General features: G+C 35.8%; 3 protein-coding genes across 4 annotated transcripts; 2 read left to right on the top strand and 1 right to left on the bottom strand.

Annotated features, from left to right (window-relative positions):
• Nucleotides 1-81: 81 nt before the first annotated feature.
• On the bottom strand, nt 82-6,771 carry LOC116849020. The gene is made up of 8 exons (XM_032825733.1): nt 6,218-6,771; nt 4,602-5,929; nt 3,594-3,820; nt 2,972-3,506; nt 2,011-2,171; nt 1,733-1,944; nt 1,124-1,501; nt 82-477 (listed from the first exon to the last, which is right to left on the bottom strand). The coding sequence occupies exons 2-8, from the start codon at nt 5,918-5,920 to the stop codon at nt 448-450; spliced, it is 2,862 nt and encodes a 953-aa protein (XP_032681624.1). The 5' UTR covers nt 5,921-5,929; nt 6,218-6,771; the 3' UTR covers nt 82-447.
• A 1,462-nt stretch (nt 6,772-8,233) lies between these two features.
• LOC116849046 (delta-aminolevulinic acid dehydratase) lies at nt 8,234-13,259 on the top strand. 2 transcript variants are annotated; one of them, XM_032825776.1, is made up of 6 exons: nt 8,234-8,426; nt 9,281-9,549; nt 9,928-10,072; nt 10,350-10,569; nt 11,068-11,300; nt 11,697-13,259. In XM_032825776.1, the coding sequence occupies exons 2-6, from the start codon at nt 9,335-9,337 to the stop codon at nt 11,982-11,984; spliced, it is 1,101 nt and encodes a 366-aa protein (XP_032681667.1). In that variant the 5' UTR covers nt 8,234-8,426; nt 9,281-9,334; the 3' UTR covers nt 11,985-13,259. The 2 variants fall into 2 exon arrangements, with proteins under 2 accessions (XP_032681667.1, XP_032681668.1); XM_032825777.1 differs by lacking the exon at nt 8,234-8,426 and adding an exon at nt 8,443-8,791.
• A 510-nt stretch (nt 13,260-13,769) lies between these two features.
• LOC116849044 (endoplasmic reticulum chaperone BiP) lies at nt 13,770-20,877 on the top strand. The gene is made up of 6 exons (XM_032825771.1): nt 13,770-13,931; nt 14,960-15,109; nt 15,906-16,326; nt 17,202-17,567; nt 17,894-18,297; nt 18,819-20,877. Exons 2-6 carry the CDS (start codon nt 14,985-14,987, stop codon nt 19,471-19,473), a joined length of 1,971 nt encoding a protein of 656 aa, XP_032681662.1. The 5' UTR covers nt 13,770-13,931; nt 14,960-14,984; the 3' UTR covers nt 19,474-20,877.
• The last annotated feature ends 727 nt before the right edge of the window (nt 20,878-21,604 follow it).

Here is a 21,604-nt window from a genome sequence, read left to right as displayed (position 1 = left end):
GTCACTGCGTTAGCCACTATAAAGTATAGCGAATCATTTGTACGTGCGAATGAGAGGTAATAAAACTGAGAAAAGAAGTTATTTTAATTTAATATAATCTTATAAAACTTTACTTTCTTAAAATGCAATTGTTGATATGCACAGAGTTTCGTGTTCGCGACATAGGTAAGCATAATTCTATTGCAATCTTATTTATAAACGCTATTCTGATATCTTACATTTCTTTACTATCTATCTTTATCACTTCCTCTCTTTCTACACGTTATATTCATACATATATATATATATTATTTTTATCACATCACCCTTTTTGTGACATGTGTCAATAAGCATTCTGTATATTTACGCCTTGCTGTCTCTTGTATATATATACAAATATTTTTATGTACACCGGTAAACAAATAAGTTACAAATAAGTAAACAGGTAAATTTATTATTTCCATAATATTATGTATGATGCCGCTTTGTGTCCAATACCTGAAAAAAATATAATAAAACGAGCTATTAATTTCCGTTCAATTGGGTTTGTATGTTGAGTCGACACGAATAATAATATTCCATTCGTTTATGCGACTGCGACCATTCGTTTTAGTATGTAACTCTGTATGTGTAATTTTTGTGCAAAGAATCTCGAAAGCAACACAAGCAATCTCCGTATTTAATCTAATACCTTGACTATGCGACGAACAAGTTATTTTCTGTACAGTCCCTTAAATCCTATATAAATATTTTATGTTTTTTTTAGTTGAACTAGATTCCATTTTTCGCCTATAGAGCGAAACGAATATATACCCAGCGTTGAAGAAAAAGAAACGAAATCTCAGTGTAGCACTAGTTCAGTTAAAAACAACAGGCCTAATGTTTCTTTTGATCAGAATTATTTAAGGATTAAAAATATGGATCATCAGAGACGACTTTAGTCGCGATTAACTCATCTTGAGTTAAACAACGAAAGTTTTCTTTAATTTTAACATTAGATCCCTTATTTCTTCTTTACAATCCCTTACATACTTTCTCACACATTCCATTAGATGCTTACATTTTGCTAAAGACAAATTTGCACTTTGGAGATACATCCCCAGAGAACGATATGTTAAAATGAAGAAGATGGACGAACACCCACCTGAATCAATTGCCGCCACTCTTCCTCGTTCAAAGCATGCCTTATCTTCATGAGGATACTCGTCGGAACATCGGGCATCGTGGTTGCGACATTCTGTTTGGTGGGCACGTATTGCACTTGCAATAATTGTGCCACAGTAGGTCTTGCTTTCGGGTCGTGCTGAAGACACTTTCGCATCACGTCGATCAGGACGGGTGGCGCGCGTTCGCCAGCCTGAGACTCGCTGTTTGGAAACATCGGAAACAAGATATTCGGCTTAGGATTGGTTATGGCGTTTACCTTCGCCCACTGAGAGCGTATGTTGTGAAAAGGCGTATGACCATACACCAGACTGTACAAAATGCATCCCAATGACCACACATCCGACTTGAAACTTATCTGTTGGATAGAAAGAAAACTTGTATGTTACTTCCCTCACTTTACAGGTACTGTTAAATTGATCAATTATCAATCCATTCTCTGAGCATTAATTTTCTAGTCAAATTTAATCGCATATTCAATACATTTTTCTTTAAGTAACATGTATAGAAATTATTTATTATATTAATTGTAATTAACTAAATTGAAATTAATTGAATTAACGTTATAATCACATTACTCTCGTCTCACCTTGTATTTAACATTATGAGTGGGCGAGTCTGCGTTACCGCCAATGTCCATCAGGGCTTCCGGGCTAATATAATTTAACGTTCCGATCGGGTTATTCTTCAAGACCGACGTCATGTCCGAGTTTATGTTTGAGGCAATTCCGAAATCTATTAGCTTGAGCCGACCTCGTACTAATAAGAAGTTTGCCGGTTTCAAGTCCGAATGTATAACTCCTAAATACAAAGAACACATCATAGATATCTATCGGAGAATGAAATATAAGTGCACGTTACACTTACCATTATCATGTATGTGTTTTACAGCAGTGAGCATTTCGGTCCAGTAATACAGAATCATTGTAAGAGGAATTTGCTTTTCCTGGGACATGGATTTTAAGAGACGACTGAGATCAGTATCACCCATTTCCATCACTACATAGACCATGGATTCTCTAATATTGCTGAAGTAATGAAGTCAAAATCAATGAATCCATTAAAAAAAAAAAAGTGCGATTAATACGTTGACTAGCGCGTTGATTTCCGTTACAAAAACTTGAATGGTTGAATTGTCAAAAATAAAGTAAATCAATATAACTCAAAACACACATATCTTTTACCTCTTTTCATTACCAGTTCTCTATTGGCTGTGTACAACCGATTCTTTAAATATATTTAATTATATTTTATACTTAATGATATGCGGTAATATCATAATATTGGTCATCAATGTCCATCGCGATATATTTAACGTGTTACACTTTAACGTGTTAAAGTTCTTTAAATTTTATTAATTCTTTTTTTTAGAGTAAGATTTGATTTTATTATTTTAATTATATAAGTGACATTACATTTGTAATTGCGCTGAAAAAACTCGCTTTAATTCTATATTTAAATCTGACTATCTCACTTGAAGCAATTTTAAATAACAATTGTTAATATTAGTATTCTTAATATAAATCTTAATATTCTCGTAGTCTTATTTCGATTAATATTTCTTTACTTGAAAATTGCTTCACTTAAATTTAAATGTAAAGTTATATTTGGATTTTTTAGTTGAATTACATATTATACGTATCGTATGTATGTGATATTATATTTGTAATCGTGATTCAACTGAAAACTCATCTAATTCTAGATTTAAATGTATCTTACTTGAGACAAATTCCGAATAATGACTATTGATACAGGTTTTATATGATTAATTCTCACGATAAACGATCGTTCTAGATATTTGTTATGTTATAATTCAATATGTACTCACTAATCGAACATTTTGATAACGCAGGGCGCCTGTAATTTGTGCAGTAAGGAGATTTCGTCCAAGCAACCCTGAGCAGACTCTTTATCCATCTTACTCAAGTCCACGCATTTGATAGCACGCAGCTCGCCACAGGATAAATCCTGCACTCGCAATACCTCGCCGCTCATTCCCTGACCCAAAGAGCCCAGGACCAAGTATTCTCTGTCTTTCACGAATAACGTTTTACGTTGTCGTTGCAGCGGGATGCTCGACGGTACAGAAAACTGTATATTCCCCATTTTGCCCGCGATCTGCCGTGACCTTTCATGCTGCCTCTGACGATTTTGCAAGTCTTTGCACTCTGTACTCGAGACAACATTGTGCTCAATGTCGTACCTTCGCGCGGAATCCTGCATTACTTTCAAGCTCGTGCTGGGACCAACAATCGTTTGTTTGCTCTCTTGCATGATTCTCTTATCATTCCCTAGCAGAGGGTCCGGTAAATTGGGCTGTTTGTTCTCTTTTGTTTCTTCGACAGAGTTCACCGATTTCGAATCTAAACGCAATGACGATCTAACAATGACAATTCGAGTGCAATCGCGTGTAACGATTTGCACAATTTTATATGCATTGTATTATTTACCTTTATCATAATTCGCCTCGATCTGCATTGATTTCGCCTCCGATAGTCCGATTGTCTTTCTGCTTCTGTCATCTTGTTGCATCTCGGACGTAACGCACTTGGTCTCGGGGAATTTCTGCATCATGAGCGGCGGCTTCGTTTCCAGAGAATATATAGAGGAATCGCCGTGCGTCAATTTAGCGTCTGCTAAAGGTCTTCTTGCACTTTTCGTGTCCAGTCCGAAGCACCTGTAATGAAAATGAATTATTCAGTTTCAATCAGATTGGAAAGTAATCTTTAAATTTTTAACTATTTTAACTAAATTTCTCGACTCCCCAATTTTATAAAATTTTGATTTAATACAAAAATTCTAGTTCAGACAATAAGCTGTATACTTCTATAAAAATAAGAATCTTCTTTTCTTTTTTGCTTCAGATCACTACAAGCGGATATATCGTGCATACTAGCGCTCTATAACTCCATTAATATGCAAATTTCAATTATAAAAAAAATCATACAACTTTCACAAAGCATGGTAAAAACATATTGAAAAGTTAAAAATGTGTCTTACAATCTCTTTAAAAAAGATAAACTTTTAGTTCATGTCTACAAAATATCCAGATCTGTAAAATACATCATCTGCAATGAGGAAGTTGATAATTGAGGTTGCAAGTAATTAATTACTTCTTTAGTTAATTATCACGTTTAATTACATTAATATGCATCAATCTAATTGGAGACCGTCTAATTGATAAATTTGCCAAGTTCAATTGTTCATTGAATGGTCTTTGATCCCTTTCGCTCATATTAATCGTTAACTGAACGATCTTCAATTAAAAACTCGTTGAAATCAATCATTAAACATTGTTTGATTAATTTTGCGCGTCAATTAATTGAATTGAAACATTTATTTAATTATTAAGTTGAGAAAAATTTGAAATTTCTACAATCTTGTAATAATTAATAATTTTTTTTCATTAAATTATCGATGATTTCAAGAAAAGAGCGACGAAAACCAACATAACACACCTGGATAGTTCTCCTTTCCCCATGACCGGTGCATAGACTGCATTCCTGGGCGTCGGTACACAATCCTTTGCGACGTGGTTTTTCCCGTCTACCGGCGTGTGTCTCATATTGTGACACCAGCTGGAGAGTATCGTAGAGGGAGTCTGGATGTAGTTTTTGCTCGGGTCGTTGGGCAGCTTGTTCTGCGGGGTACAAAACAGCTGTTTGTGCGACGTGCACGGATTCGGATGCACCGGGCCAACTTGCAGGTGCTTCATCGGAGTCTCTACGACCAAGCGATTCACGACGGAGAACGTTTTACTTAACGATGGTGTGCTGAGGTCGATATGCTTGCCTTCCGCGGCTGCATATTTTTCGTTGCCTTCGTACTTCGTAACGTTATGCTGCGAACTGTGCTTCGCCGTGGGATAAATCGAATTCCCAGATGTGCTCAGCGACACGCCGACGGGCTCCGATTCAACGTTCGAGATCCTGCGATGAAATTTCTCCTCGTGGTCCTTACCGGGTTGCTCGATACCGGCCAAGCTATGCGCACTTCTATGCCATTTATCGTCGCTCAAGAAGCTGTCGTTACTAGTCCCTAACAGCTTCTTGCTCTCTGCTAACATATTATACACATGCTCCTCTTTCTTTCTGTTTAATACATCCGACATGTAAGCGTTTTCATGATGCGACTGACCACTGCTTGTCGATTGCAGACTTCTATTCGCATCAGAATCCCCTTTGTAAAGTGACAACGACGAAGAAGGTAATGCTACATTTGTTGCGCGTTCATGAACAGTTTCAACTTGATAACTCCTTGAAACCGTTTTACCATCGTTACAGTCCTGTGTCTCCTCATTTTTATTTCTGTATGGCTCTAATTTATTTAGTTTATCCATGGGAAGACAATTCTCAACATTTACATCACCAACTTTGCATTCTTTCTTGTTGCTTGTTGTACAGCTTAGTTTATCTAAGATAGAAGAAACATCAGATGCAACTTTGTGACTTTCTTCCTGTAAAGTATGGATAGAGAATCTGTCCTGTGTATCAGTTTTGGACAATTTAACATCTTCTTCAGATAAGGATAACTGTTGTGGTATATTCTCAGCGGATTCGTCTTGTGCCAAAGGTTGTGGTTCATCGTCTGATTCATCTTCAGACTCCTGAGGCTTTCTTTCGCTGTTGTCATCGTCATCATCGTCATCGTCGCTTTCACAGAAATGTAAGAGTGCCTTGAGACGTATTGGTTGGAATTTTGGTCGCGTAACAGTCTGCTGGCTCATATCAACAGAAATGGACCTGTTATCTGTAGATCCTGTTATAGAATCTGACATGATCTCCTTCTATTCAACATAAATTTGGATACAAATTAGTATAGAACTTTTCAATTATTCTATTAAATTATAGAGAAATAATTGTTTCAAACATCTCACATAGATACTGTTCACACAATGCTTAAAAGCTATAGACAAAAACTAATATCAATTCTCACTCTATTGCACTATAAGTAATACATGAATTCAAAGAATTCTTGAAACTCTATAAATTATAATCTTACAAACTTCTCATTAACTTTTCATACATCTAATTAAAGCATTGGAATGCACAGAGAAATTGTATGAATATAATACCTGATGCTCGACACAATATCACACAAAGGTGAAGACATGAAAGTCGTGATTTTTCATAGATCACTTGGTTATTGTCTCTCTCTTTCTTTCTCCACTTTCTCACTCGTTCTTTGTCGTACAAGCCACCCGCGGGGATCTTTGATCGATCGAAGATTTGCGAAAATAAGTATTCACTTGTAGAGGCGTTTGAACGTCGCGAACGTTGTATTAGAGATTCATGGACACGATTTACTTCACTCCTACAGTTTTTGATTACACGATGAAACACAAAGTGCGATTTAAGGGTAAACCCTTACCGCCAACAGCACCTATCAACTAGGCATTCTTGATTGCACATCTGTCAAACCGGCCGACCGTGTCGATCGTCGTGCCGTTCGAAGAATCATTGGCTAGCAACAGACACTGTGAAGCTCTTCGTCCGCGAGCTGTATAGAGAAATTTATTTATTTATTTATATCTCTGCGGCTTCAATCTTCGGCACCGTCGATTCTACCCACTTATACGTGCTTTTGAACTTGAATGCGCTCACAGGTCTACTGGTTGCGTGTGCGTCATGTCGTTTGAATTCGTAAGCGTCACGCTCATTGGTCCAAAATTAAAAACAGTTCCGCAAATTGCCACGGCGGTGCGTGCAGCAACGATATAAGCTGCGTTCCGAAATTCACTAAGGATTTTTACGTTAAATCAAGTAGAATTAATTCCACTAAGGCTGAAAAATGTTATTGACTAACTATCGTAGTTAGTAACTATCATAGTTAGTGAACTCTTGAATCCGATTGGAGTATATTTCCAGATCTGAAAGAATCAATCGGATGTGAGAGTTTACTAAATACAGTTGTTACTAAACCGGTTCTAGGGTGCTATTTTACCTGTCATACGACAAGCTTTTCGGATACGTTTATTGGTTGGCGAATAGAGTATTTCTAGGTTCTCTGTTCGTCAACCAATGAACATATCCAAAAATCTTTTCGTACGACACGTGAAATATCAGCCTAAGCTACCATGTAAACTTATGGAGGATTCACACCGCGTCCGATGTCCGACGTACGACGTCCGATATCCAATAGGAGAACAGCTTTCCAATGGAGAATTGAATTCTCTAATAGAAAGCTGTTCTTTTATTGGATATCGGACGTCGTACATTGGATATTGGACGCGGTGTGAATCCTGCATTAATCATAGGCACAACCATCTAGTGCGCGTTCCGTTAATTATTTATCTATAGTTTATGTCACGTATACTGTAAGAAATACGCGCTTCATGCGCAACTCGGAACGCACTCTAAATGCGAGTCGGCCGATCTAGTCAGTCGGCGCCTCATTATGATTGGTCCATTGAGAGTCAGGAGTCGTAGTCGGCAGTCGGGTCGGCTGTGCAGTCGATAGTCTGATACGGGCTTAACGGGACGCGCCCCTAGTAACTATATAGTTTATGACAACTCAATCCTGTCCACAGATGTCTATATTAAACTAGGGCTGCGTTCCAAAACGTCTTTTTTGGGAAATTTTACTCGATACTCTATAGTATATGTAACGTGAACTATAGATATTGAGTAAAATTTTCCTCAAAAAGAACGTTTTGGAATGCAACCCTAGTAAAGAGAATCGCCAACATGGTCATGTGACCAGCTGATTGGCTAAACATGTACGGATTTAGACATTGCGACGCCAATGTAGACAGATGGTTATTTTAAGCTGGCCACACACATTTTCCGTAACAGTAACTGTAAGACGTAACGTAAGAATTGACCAATCATGTTGTGAATCGTCGATTGTAAGGTCGCCATTTTTATGAATACTCGATCGTAATTGGTCAATTCTTACGTTACGTCTTATGGCTCTCGCAGCCAATGCGATGCGCGACGCGACACATGATATGCGACGAGCGATATCCAATGAGCGTATTGGTATTCCGGAAAAGTGTGATGAAAAGTGTGTGTGGATAGCTTTATATATATATATGGTTTTGCATTGGCGTCGCAATGCCGGGTCCGTACCTGTTTATATCAGCTAATCGCAGAGTAGCTGCTTGACGATTCTCTTTACTAGAGGTTCTCTAGGCCCACCGAGTCAGGCCTGCAACCAGAGAGAGAAAGAGAAAAAGCAATTGTAGAATGACTTTTACATTCCGGTCAGTCATTTCTTTTATCTGCTATATACACATTCTGAGTCTTCTATGATACAAGAGTTTCTAGCTGTACACCTATAGAGTATGTATAATATATATAGCTAGTAATTGTACAAGAAGGGTTTTAAATTTATCTCTTGAATTTCAAATATGAAATGAAATAATATTTGATAACACATTCGTAAACCCGCGTCACGAAAAAATTAATCTTCGGATTACATAACCGATCGAAGAATATGTGACCACTTGTTTCACATAATTATGTATCTTAATAATTTGTATCTGTCAGTATTCTGGTTGCATCGCAAGTTTTTAACGTCAATAGTGGGAAGTAACATTTTCACAATGTCATGCTTATCTTACATTTTGTGCTTGGAAAATCTAGTTCCATGTTCAATATCAAACTAAGACGACATTGTTTAAACTACTATTTTCATTATAATAAAAGTAAGAAGTTTATATAATTGTTTGGAATTTTATTTGGATTATTATCCAAATAAATTCGAATTATATAATTCGACGTCGAATTAAGAATTCGACGTATATATAATAACTTCGGCGAATTCGTAAAAATATTCTGCTTGTGTTTTGTACGAATGTCGAATATTGTTCTTTCTACTGTTGTATTCGATCTTTTATCAAACTACGATTGTTACTTTTTCTTTTTCTCTAGTCGTACACATATAATACATATATAATATTTATATTTGCTACACATCATGATTTATTTCATATATGGTTTTTCTTTTTTTTTAATAACAGTATTAATTGCATATTATGTCACATATAGAAATTTCTCTCATTAACACTTTAAATTATTCAGGCAAATTAAATTTTAATTGTAGTAAAAAAGTTTCATTTACACATAATTTATTTTATATAATTATTATTGCTCATATATTTTAATCTGAATTGTAATAATGTATGATATTCTAGATTACCCATTTTCTGATAAACTCAAATAATTATTATATAACTATAAAAAGAACTATGTCTGGTACTATAATATTAAGAATGAAGAAGGATGAAGAAAATAATGCAAGTAATTCAGCTGTAAAAGAAGTAACTGGAGTACCAGTAACAATGATGAGGAGCGCTAAGCACAATCTTCACAGTAGCATTTTTCACCCTCTCTTACGAGAATGGCAATCTATGAGTACAACTAATTTCACTGCTTGTAATCTTATGCTACCTATATTTGTATCGTAAGTATAATATCTGATAATTATTTATAATATATTTTTCTACTTATTTCAATACTCACATTTATAATGTACACTCTTGCAAAACATGTATATATAGACATTTTCCATAAGTATATGTAAATTTTATGCTTTACCAATAAAGAAGAAAAATAGAATCTTGTAGCACACAAGTCACATAACAATATTATATATTATATATATTGTAAAAATATAGTTTTTTTTATGAATCTAATTATTTTTAAGAACATATATTTCTTTAAATGTTATAATTTTCTGAAATAAAAAATAATAAAAATAATAAAAATAATAAAAAATTAATAAAAAATATATGTGGCATGGCATGTAATATACAAATAAAAATCTTGTATGTTATTTTAGTGACATAGAACATACTGAACGCATTGAAAGTATGTTTGGTGTATATCGTTTTGGAGTTTCCTCGTTAATATCCCATTTGACACCTTTAATTAAGAAAGGATTGAAGTCTATTCTCTTATTTGGTGTGTTACGCCACCTATCAAAGGTAGTATCTATTAACAGTGATAAAGCTTCCCTAAATTTATGCAAAATATATATCGCAAATCTTATTTAATTTTTCATTTTTTCTATACAAATTTGAAAAATTAATTCAGATATTTGCTTTTGTGTGAGAAAGAGAATATATATAGGAGAATATATATAGGAGAATGGGAGAGAAGAGATAGTCATTAGTTTTATAAATATGTAATACTAATATTTTAATTTTAATTAAATATTCAATAATAAAGATATATATAATTTTGATTGGTTTTTAATTATAGGATACTATTGGTATTCATGCCGACAGTAAAGAGAATCCTGTTATCAAAGCTGTAAAGATACTCAGAAGTCATTTCCCCGATTTGGTAATAGCGTGTGATGTTTGTCTATGTCCATATACATCTCATGGACACTGTGGTATTATCGGAGAAGATGGTTCTATAGATAACGAAGCGAGCATTAAACGAATCGCTGAAGTTGCTCTTGCATATGCAGAGGCTGGTAAGAAATGTGTTTAAAAATAACATAAAGGATAAGTCTAGTTTTATTTTGAAAAAAAATAGTTTTATTTTGAAAAAAAATTGTTTATATCAATTATCAATTAAACGGCCTTTAATTAAATTTTCAGTTGTCAATTAAACGATTTTTAATTAAATTTGCTAAGTTCAATCGTTAATCGAATAATCTTTAATTTCTTTCACCCATATCAATCATCAGTTTTCAATTGAATTCATTGAAATCAATTTTCAATTAATGGTCAATGGATTTTGTTCCAAGACCGTGAAAAATACAATCTTCAATTAAACATTCTTTAGTGATTTTGCCTGAATCAATTGTTAATTATTTGATTTAAAAAAAATATTTGTTCAAATCTGTTATTATTAAGAGAAAAACTTTATTGATATTTTTATAACTCTGTGATATACGCAATAAATCTTTGTCATACGTATTCATAATATTTATACATAAATGTTTATAATGTTTATAAATGCTTGACAGGCGCCCATATTGTTGCACCGTCCGATATGATGGATAGTAGAGTGGCTGCAATAAAACAGGCTCTAACGCTGAAAAACTTATCGCATAAGGTAGCAATCTTGTCTTACTCCGCAAAGTTTGCGTCAACACTTTACGGCCCTTTCCGAGAGGCATCGTTAAGCGCTCCGTCAACAGGCGATCGTCAATGTTACCAATTACCTGCGGGTAGCGCCGGATTAGCAGTTAGAGCGGCCGTAAGTTTTATTCTATTTATAGTTATACATCATTGTTTTGCAGCGATATATTATGTAAAATTCTCAAATCTATGAAAATTTGTTGAAACTTGAGAAACTTACATGAAAAACTTTGATTTAAATTTAGAGTCAAATCAAAGTTTTTCATTTAAGTTGTATGATATATATAACATTATGTTTGTAATCGTGTGACATAAAACAAAAATAACATAAAGATATCTACCTCTAATTTAAATCTGAATATTTTCGAATAAGTAAATGATTATTAATACAGATCTTAAAATTATATCAATATTTTCCTTTTTATTTTATATTCTTCTGACTATCAGATAGATAAAGAATCTACTGTTTAAATTTTATATATTATCATCAAAATTCTTTTTTTTTTTTTTAAAGAGAAGAGATGTAGAAGAAGGAGCGGACATGCTAATGGTGAAGCCAGGACTGCCTTACTTAGATATAGTGAAACGTGTAAAGGACGCTCATCCCGAATATCCTTTATTTGTATACCAAGTCTCAGGAGAATACGCCATGTTGCAACATGCTGCAAACAATAAAGCGTTCAACTTACTGAATGCAGTGAAGGAGACAATAACTTGCATGAGAAGAGCTGGTGCCGATTGCATCATAACGTATTTCACTCCTATGCTTTTGGATGCATTGAACCAACAAGCCAAATATTAGAATTCAATTGTTAGGAGTGTGAGACTAAGTTAAATTATATTTTATTTGCTCGATATTCATTTGGAAAAGTGCCAAAAAAAAAAAAAAACAGGCACGTTATAGGTGTAGAAAATGATTTCTAATATATGAATAAATCTGCACACTTCCGCATATTATTTTTTTATGGGAACAGTAATAATTAATGTGACATACAAGATTATAGATTAATGATTTGTAATGATTGATTTGTTGCAATTGTAAAAAGCTCATTGTTACATATATGTGTTTGTTATGAATTGTTAAATATATTGTTAAATTAAGTTTTGCAAATCCCGCCGAGATTAGCGCATGGCAGATAATTGTGTTAAAAGCAGAGTCAGTGAAATAATAATGCGAGACGATCCGCTGAGTAATACGTGTTCCGTTTAACCCACTACCTGAGATAACGGACGGATACCGTTAGGCGGGAAAGGTGTCACGGATGCGTGCGTGTGTGCATACATGTGTGCGTGCGAAGCGTGACTGGACTGATGTAGAATCTTTGAATGCTTGTTCCGTGTTTGCTTTGTACAATTTCGGAAAATCAAACATGATAAGTCGGAAGTATTTTTATATTTTTAAATACATCCAGTAATTACTACAAAACAGATTACTGTATAATTGTTAACAAATCACGTGCCAATGGATGGATATTGTAATAAGGTAGCAGTAAAGTGGCTACTTACAATATTATTTTTTCCTTATCAAGTGATAGTGGACACAAAAGTGGAAAGAACAGGAATCATTGTTTTTTGAGTAAATATTTTTGCCAACTTAATGTTACGACATGTTTGACGTTGCTTACAAAATATATGTATAGTGGATTGCAAAATAATTTCGACACAATGAAGTTGGAACCTCACCAAATTCTCAAAATTAAGTAATTACACAATAATATAATTAAGAGCACACTATGATAAATAATAATTGCTAATAATTAATAATTATGTTAATAATATAATTACTAGGCAAGCCTGTCATATGACTCTTAATTTTGACAGTTTGGTGGATGACCAATTTCATTGTGTCTGAACCATTTTGCTAAATCGTGTGTGTGTGTGTGTGTGTGTGCGCGCGCGTGTGTGTGTGTGTATACATATATATGCTCTATATCAAGTTTTCCAATTGTAAATTATGCGTCAAAATATTTTTAAAAACTGCAATTGAAATTATTTTTTGTAATTATTTTCTACTTTCTATGTTATAGGTACTTTCTATGTACATTTGAAATTATCAATAAAATGTTATGGAAGGCTATATGTGAGAGTGTTGTATATGTTACAAGAGAGTCTTTTAAAATTTAAAATTTATATTTTTGAGATAAATTATTTTGAATACCGCAGACTTTTTGCGTGAGAATTATACAAGACAAGAGATCACGTATTCTTATATCTTATAATGAAACATACGACTTAACTCGATAACATAATATCACGATAATGATGCCATCGACACGGTTACTTGCGTGTCGGTGTACTGTATCTCGCGATAGAGAATGAAAGTATGACGGCGCGCGGTGACGCCGGCCCTGCCTGTGCACCCTTGAACCCGCCGGGCTGGTGGACACCACGTGTACCCCGTGTCACGTCCAATCGGTTGCGTGCCAATCGTAGCCGTGTGCGAAGGTTCTGGAAGTGATTTGCCGTGACGTGGGCCAACGCACTGCGGCCATCTGTATGCGCGCCAGCCAATCAGCGCGTCGGCATTCCACGAGCGCGGCGGCCAGCGGCGGCTGCGCCGCCAATCGGCGTCGGCCACGACGAAACGTTCCCGTTAATATCCCGGCCTCGAGTTCGTCGCTGAGATCAGTCATCGCTGTACCGTTTCTGCGTGAGATTGACAACGTACGTATCGACGAGAGAACCGGAGAGGAATCGTTCACCGTCTGTGAGCACCGACGTATCTTTTGGAGACACAAAAATTCGACTGGTGAGTTCATCGTTTCGCTTTTCCGATATTTTGCCTGACACGAAATTCTGTATTACGGCTCGCCGCGAACGTTTCACTTTGTCGAATCGCTGCCTATCGACGACATGTAAGCCGCAACTGAATCATCTTCGTCCAAACGGAAATCTTATTCTCCTAAGACTTTCCGACGGTTTCGTGGGATATTTTGATCGTTAGCCGAGATCGACGCGAATCGGCGAATAGCTTTCCGCGGTATTTCCGCGTTCACTCGCCCGAGTTCAACGGGAGTTTTTATGTTCGGATGTCGCGGCGAGTCTTCTGCCACGTTTGATCGCGATTCGTTCGATACGCCCGCGGTCAAGGCTCCTCGAGGACATCTACGTGTTTACGTCGTCTCGACGCGTGCAAAGATGCTCGTCGGATCGTAATAATCACGGCACTCGGCCGGTTCCGAAATGTTGAGGTATCAAGAAATTGTGAAATCATCTTGAAGACGGAAAGATGACGTGTGACACTTTTATCAAACCGATGCTGTCCCAATAGATCTCACTCGTGGCCACGTAAACTTTAATTTATCGTTAGTTTATCTTTAATTTGTTTAATTAACTTGAATTTGCGATACTGTAAGAAATATATCAAATATTGAGAAGTATATCCAGTGCCAGATGTCAAAAATGGGGAAACAAGTTGTGCTCCAAATATGGTTGTAATCTGATGTGTATTGTTGCTCTAAAATATAATTTATAAAGATATCCTTTAGAAGAAATTAATTTTAATAGAGTCTACTTTTGTAATGTATACTTTTTTGTGATGTATACTTTACTAACATTATGTTAATTGTTACATTTAACAAAAAGCGCTGTATATTAAGATATTTATATACAATTTATTTGGTATTAATGTAATTATTAACACAAAATATGCAATATTACATATGTAATATTTTGTATATAATTGTGTCATATGATTGTATCAAATCATAACAAAATTATCAAAGATAATTATCAAAATTCTACCATGCATTAATTCTACAATTATTTGTAATTTAGGTAAAGTTCATAGAAAATACAAAACATGAAGGAAGCAAAAGCTTTGCTGATGTTGGGACTGCTAGCAGTCGCCGTGTTTGCGAAAGAGGACAAGGAAAAGGAGGACATTGGTACGGTGATAGGAATTGATTTGGGCACAACTTACTCCTGGTAAGTATATGTTACTTGAAGATTAAATATAATGATACATTGCTTTCCTATAGTGCATCAGCACTATAAAAATGTTTCTGGTAGAATCAGTCCCTTTATTAATCTATATCTTATATTTCACTGATTTTAATTAGTGGAAAATTTTACTGCAAAATTTGTGGTATATAAATTTATTATACGCTGTTCCAAGTTTAAATTTCTGCGTTTGTGGCGATGGAATTAACAACTTCAACGCGATTTATGTGTAATGACACTATCTATGTTTGCAAACTACACCAATAGCTCTGTTCTTTTTCGAAGAACTGCTTAAACTGATGCACATTAACTGATGCAATAAGTTAAAATGAAACAATATATACTCGTTGTACTCTTACTCTAATTTTCAGAGTCTATATTCTCTCACTCTAACTTATTACACCAATCTTCAGTTCAAGAAGTTTTTAAAAAAAGAACAAGTCTAAAAACAGGTCATAGAAACATTTGTTACTATTAACTGATTCTTTTAGCAAGATTTTACCGATTGCACTACTATACTTAATACTGCACTACTATAACTAAATCACCAGTTGTAAACATAGCATTTCAGTGAAGAATATACTGATTGTACTTTAGAAAATGCGTTCTAGACAGATTAACAAGATTAATGTAACAAGATTAATTACATATAATTATAATTTTAATTATAATATTAATTTTTATAATAATTAATTTTTATAATTATAATTTTAATTATAATTATAATTTTAATTAATATTATTAAATAAATAATTATAATTTTGATGTATACGTCTTTCAGCGTTGGCGTTTACAAGAATGGCCGCGTGGAGATCATAGCCAACGACCAGGGTAACAGAATCACGCCTTCCTACGTAGCATTTACCGCCGACGGCGAGCGCCTGATCGGCGACGCCGCGAAGAACCAGCTGACGACAAATCCGGAAAACACTGTGTTCGATGCGAAACGACTGATCGGTCGCGAGTGGTCAGACCCCACTGTGCAGCACGACGTGAAATTCTTCCCGTTTCCGGTAATTGAGAAAAATAACAAGCCACACATTAAGGTGGAGACCAGTCAAGGCGAGAAAGTGTTTGCGCCTGAAGAGATTTCCGCTATGGTGCTGGGCAAGATGAAGGAGACTGCCGAGGCATATCTCGGCAAGAAGGTTACTCACGCGGTGGTTACTGTCCCGGCATACTTCAATGACGCGCAGAGACAGGTGAGATGTTCTTCAATAGCTCTATACCTAATATCCGTCGCATTGAGACTTGGCTATATACTTGTCTTTGCACGAACAAATTGTGAATGGTTGTGAGCCTCGAATTGATATTCCTTTGAAGTGTTTTAGAGACGTCTTTTACATCTTGATGTCTGGTACTTGCACTCGAGCGAAAATTTAAAAATGCTGAAACGTCATGCATGATATTGAGACATATACACACACGTATCTTTAAAATTTTTGTAGTGGAATCTCACTAGAAATAAGCGAAAAGTAGCAGTTTTTTCACTTGAAGCGATAGTGAAAATATTGCCACTTGAAATCGCAAGAGTGTTTCACTCAAGCTTGGATTTTAATTCCATATGAGCGAATCTTTCAATGAATTAGAATGATTGTGTTCCTGTGACAGTGGAGTACATTAAATTCACTTTTAAAGTTCGAATAAAAATATTTACTCTACAATTTAAAGTGAAGAATTCGCTTTATATGAATGGAAAATCATTCGAAAAGTAGAGTAATCATCGAATCACTTCAAAAAATTTACATAGTAGCTAAGAAATAATATTAATTGTAACAAGTTAAGCTGTAACAAATCGGTTCGAACTTAATATTTGAAGCTCCCGTGCTATAAAGAACTGCTCGATCTGATTTCCGAATTTGTGCTGTGTTCTTTGTAGATTTGTTTCCAAGTTTCGTGAACATTTCAGTTCGGGTTGTTTTTCTCTTGCTTTCACAAAGTGAACTGAAATACTGACAAAACGTCAAATCCACGAAGTACACAGCAGTAATCCGGAAGGCAGGACGAGCAAGTCGATTAAAACATCTTTTCATTGCTAATTTTTAATCTCATGTTCTAATTTTCCTCCTCGTTATAGGCAACTAAGGATGCTGGAACTATCTCTGGCCTCGTCGTAATGAGGATCATCAATGAACCGACTGCCGCCGCGATCGCGTACGGCTTGGACAAGAAAGACGGTGAGAAGAACGTACTGGTGTTCGATCTGGGTGGTGGTACCTTCGATGTCAGCCTGCTCACTATCGACAACGGCGTGTTTGAGGTCGTTGCGACCAACGGAGACACTCATTTAGGAGGCGAAGACTTCGATCAGCGCGTGATGGATCATTTTATCAAGCTGTACAAGAAGAAGAAGGGCAAGGATATTCGCAAGGATAACCGAGCTGTGCAGAAATTGCGTCGTGAAGTCGAGAAGGCCAAACGAGCGCTCAGCGCTAGCCACCAAGTGTGTATACGTTTTTTTCTATTTTATATTACCTATTTTATACTAGCTATGATCCTTCCATTTTTAAATTCTCTAACTCTAAATTGTATCTGTTTAAGTCAAGCGATTATTACGTATTTGTTGTTTAATAGATTTTCTTATATATTTTTTTATATATAATTTTTTTTTAATAATCTATTTTCTTATATATAATTTTATCTTTTTTAAATTATTAAATAACTAAATAAATCTATTAAGTATATTTTTTTGTCAAGTGATTATTACTGTTACTATTTGTTATTTCAATTAACGATTATCGATCTAACTGATATTTTTGTATATTGCAGGTGAGGATCGAAATCGAATCGTTCTTCGAGGGCGAAGATTTCTCTGAGACCCTGACCCGTGCCAAATTCGAGGAGTTAAACATGGACCTCTTCCGCAGCACTCTCAAGCCTGTGCAGAAGGTCTTGGAAGATTCCGACATGAGCAAGAAAGACGTGGACGAAATTGTCTTGGTTGGTGGCTCGACTAGAATCCCGAAGGTTCAGCAGTTGGTGAAGGAATTCTTCGGTGGCAAGGAACCGTCGCGAGGCATCAACCCCGATGAGGCTGTCGCTTATGGTGCCGCTGTGCAAGCGGGAGTGCTCTCTGGAGAACAAGACACGGATGCGATCGTACTTCTCGACGTTAATCCTCTTACTATGGGTATTGAGACTGTTGGAGGTGTGATGACTAAACTTATTCCAAGGTGAGCACACAAAGCACTTTTTTTCTGTTGCACAGCTGTGTGCAGTTATTATTATTTATTTATTATTCATTATTAGTTATTTTTAGCAGTCGAAACAGATTTTAATCACATCTCAATGAGAAGCTCAATTGATTAAAAATTTTTTACATTCAAGTGTATTAAATATATGTCAAATTTTTGTATAGTATGTATATATTGCAATTTTCAATTCTTAAAAATTTAGTATTTAGGAAATCTTTGGTTTTTAGATACCTTTATCTGTTTGTATTCTTATGTTATTGCATTTTCAGATTTTTGAGAATCATTAGATTCATACTTAAATTCATCATAGATACTTGAATTCTGAGGTGCTTTATTTAATGAATTCTTAGACTGGCAGAACTTCCTTGGATGTTTTGGATTTTTAGAATTTAGAATTATATCGTGTATATATATATATATATATATATATATATATATATATATATATATATATATATAAAATTGCATTATTAAATAATATTTCTTATTTATTTTTATAGAAACACCGTCATTCCTACAAAGAAGTCTCAGATTTTCTCCACGGCGTCCGATAGCCAACACACTGTCACGATTCAGGTGTACGAAGGCGAGCGTCCGATGACCAAGGACAACCATCTGCTCGGCAAGTTCGACCTCACCGGCATCCCACCGGCGCCGCGTGGTATACCACAAATTGAGGTAACTTTCGAGATCGACGCGAATGGTATTCTGCAAGTATCGGCCGAGGACAAGGGTACCGGTAACCGCGAGAAGATCGTCATCACGAACGACCAGAATCGCCTGACGCCTGATGACATCGAGCGGATGATCAAGGACGCGGAGAAGTTCGCCGACGATGATAAGAAGCTGAAGGAGCGCGTGGAGGCGCGTAACGATCTTGAATCGTACACGTATTCGTTGAAGAACCAGCTGGCTGACAAAGAGAAGCTCGGCTCGAAGGTGAGCGACGCAGACAAAGCGACGATGGAGGAAGCGATCGAGGAGAAGATCAAGTGGCTCGAAGACAATCAAGACACCGAGCCGGAGGAATACAAGAAACAAAAGAAGGAACTTACCGACATTGTTCAGCCGATTATCGCCAAACTTTACCAAGGGACAGGCGGTGGCGTCCCACCGACCGGTGGTGACGACGAGGATCTCAAGGACGAGCTTTAACTGCAAGCTAACGACTCGCCCGCTCCATTTCGCGGTATAGACTGATTAACTTCACCTCCCGAGCAAATACTTTACAGAAGTTCTGTTGACGTATGAGAGGTTGAAATGCGTTCACGAGACACGCCGCGCTCTCGCTGTGCGTTTAGCTGAAATCTGACTGTCCGGTTCTAAATTTTATTTAAGTAATCTGTAGTATATATACATTATAAGATAGAGGATCTATTCTCTACGGCGTTCGTTCCTCACTTGATTCTATTTAACACATCGAAAGTGAACGAACAAACGCTACTCCATCCTGTATAATAAGAATGACAGGAGCTAAATGTACAGTGGGAATAGAAGTCTTCGCCACGAAAGTCCGCGTACGTTCAAGGAAAGTGTGAGCGAGTGCTAAGGACGTCGCTAAGGAAGAAGAGAAATCAATCAGGTTTTTTAAATCTACAATTCATAGCAACATATAGAAGAAAATATTAGTTACGGTTAAGCTATGAATATGTAAAAATATTAACTTTTTTTAATCCGTTGTACCTTCTTGCATTTTCCTTAATCGGAAAGTAGTTTTGTGTGAAGTGCTAGTCACTCGTGTGTGCAGGATGTATTTAACAATATGTCGACGAAATTCCGCGTCCGGCTGAGTCAGCATAAAATGAACATTTCACGAAATAGACGATTTACGGTTTAGTAAACGTAACGCAAGTTTCATTCTGTTGTAGCTCAGTCGGTCGTAGGAGAAGTGTTTGCTGAGTGCTTGAAATTGGTTGCGTTTACAAAACAATTTTCGGACATCGCGTCTGTTGTTTGCTCTTTTTTGTTATAACATTCACATTTTTTTTGTATCTCATATTAGTCTTCGAGTATTTTTACGAGATGGGAGCGACGAAGAGAACGATGCTAGGCGTCTGTAGATCATCTTGTAAATGCAATGAATTCCAAGCACTGTGGATTGCTGGTCCGCCAGAAGATCACACAGTGACTATAATCATCGCCTATCATTCTGTATTGTGTTTGCTAGGAGGAATTATTGTGACCCTCCCGAAATATATTGGGAGGTGTCTGGAGGGAGACTTTTCCGACGCTCTTCTCGTTCTCCTTCTCCTAAAACACATACACATACACACACAATATTGCGTCGTTAATTTATTTTGAATTGTTTTATATGTTCTATTAAGTCCTTATAACGATTAATCAATAATAATAAAACCCGTTACAAGTTTGTTCGAGTGTATGCGATTGGAAATGGGAATGAATGATTTGCACGCGAGTATTGCGGGTACGTAAACTCGTATACTGCCGCCGGACTGCATCGTACTATGTACTATGTAGCCGTATATGCGTATGTGCGTGAGTGTTGCAATATGTATCGGTATCGCAAGAATAAAGATTTTTTCAGTAAATGAAGACTCACTCGTGAGATGGAAGTTTATATGACAGCCTTGCGCATATCCACCCAACTTGTCTCGACGTGAGAATTAAGACTTGTTTACATTTGTTTATTGCTAATAACGTGTGTTTCTAGCAGTCTTACTAATCAATTTGTCTCATTTAAAATTGCTGGAAAAAATCGTTATCAAGTTATAAAATACATTTAAATACAATTAATTACATTTTGCTATTAATTTTGTTATTTTGGAATAAAAAAATGTTAATAACATTGTTTTCAACATTTTGCGGAAAGTAAATATTATTGACGAGAAATTACTTAATTTTGCTGTAAACATGCTGTTAGCTTTGCTACTTATTGTCAAAAATATAATTTTCGCAACCTATTATTTGGCGGCCTAGATCAGAGGATGTTGAAAGTAAATGTTATTAGCAGAAAATTGAACTAGATATATGTTAGCAACAATTGTTAATAACAAAAGTTTTGTCGTGGCTGATCGTATAAAAATTGTCAAATTTTTACATATAGCACATATTTGCCGATGACAGTGTCATTAACTGTTTAAAACTTTCCAACTTTGTTGGAAACATTTGAGAATATAATTTTTGTTAATAACATTGCTATTAGCAGTTTAATCACACACATGGTAATGATAATATAATAATTCTTCTAATTTTGTTGGAATGACATTTGTACCTTCCATCAAATTGTCAAAAGCATATTTCGTTAGAAACATACATAAGTCGGTTT

Source organism: Odontomachus brunneus, unplaced genomic scaffold (assembly GCF_010583005.1).
Source record: "Odontomachus brunneus isolate Ranch 3 - 2012 unplaced genomic scaffold, Obru_v1 Obru_scaffold_104, whole genome shotgun sequence".
Taxonomy (NCBI): Eukaryota; Metazoa; Arthropoda; class Insecta; order Hymenoptera; family Formicidae; genus Odontomachus; species Odontomachus brunneus.
The sequence above is the reverse complement of the archived record's forward strand: the minus strand, read 5'-3'. Positions and strand labels throughout refer to the sequence as shown.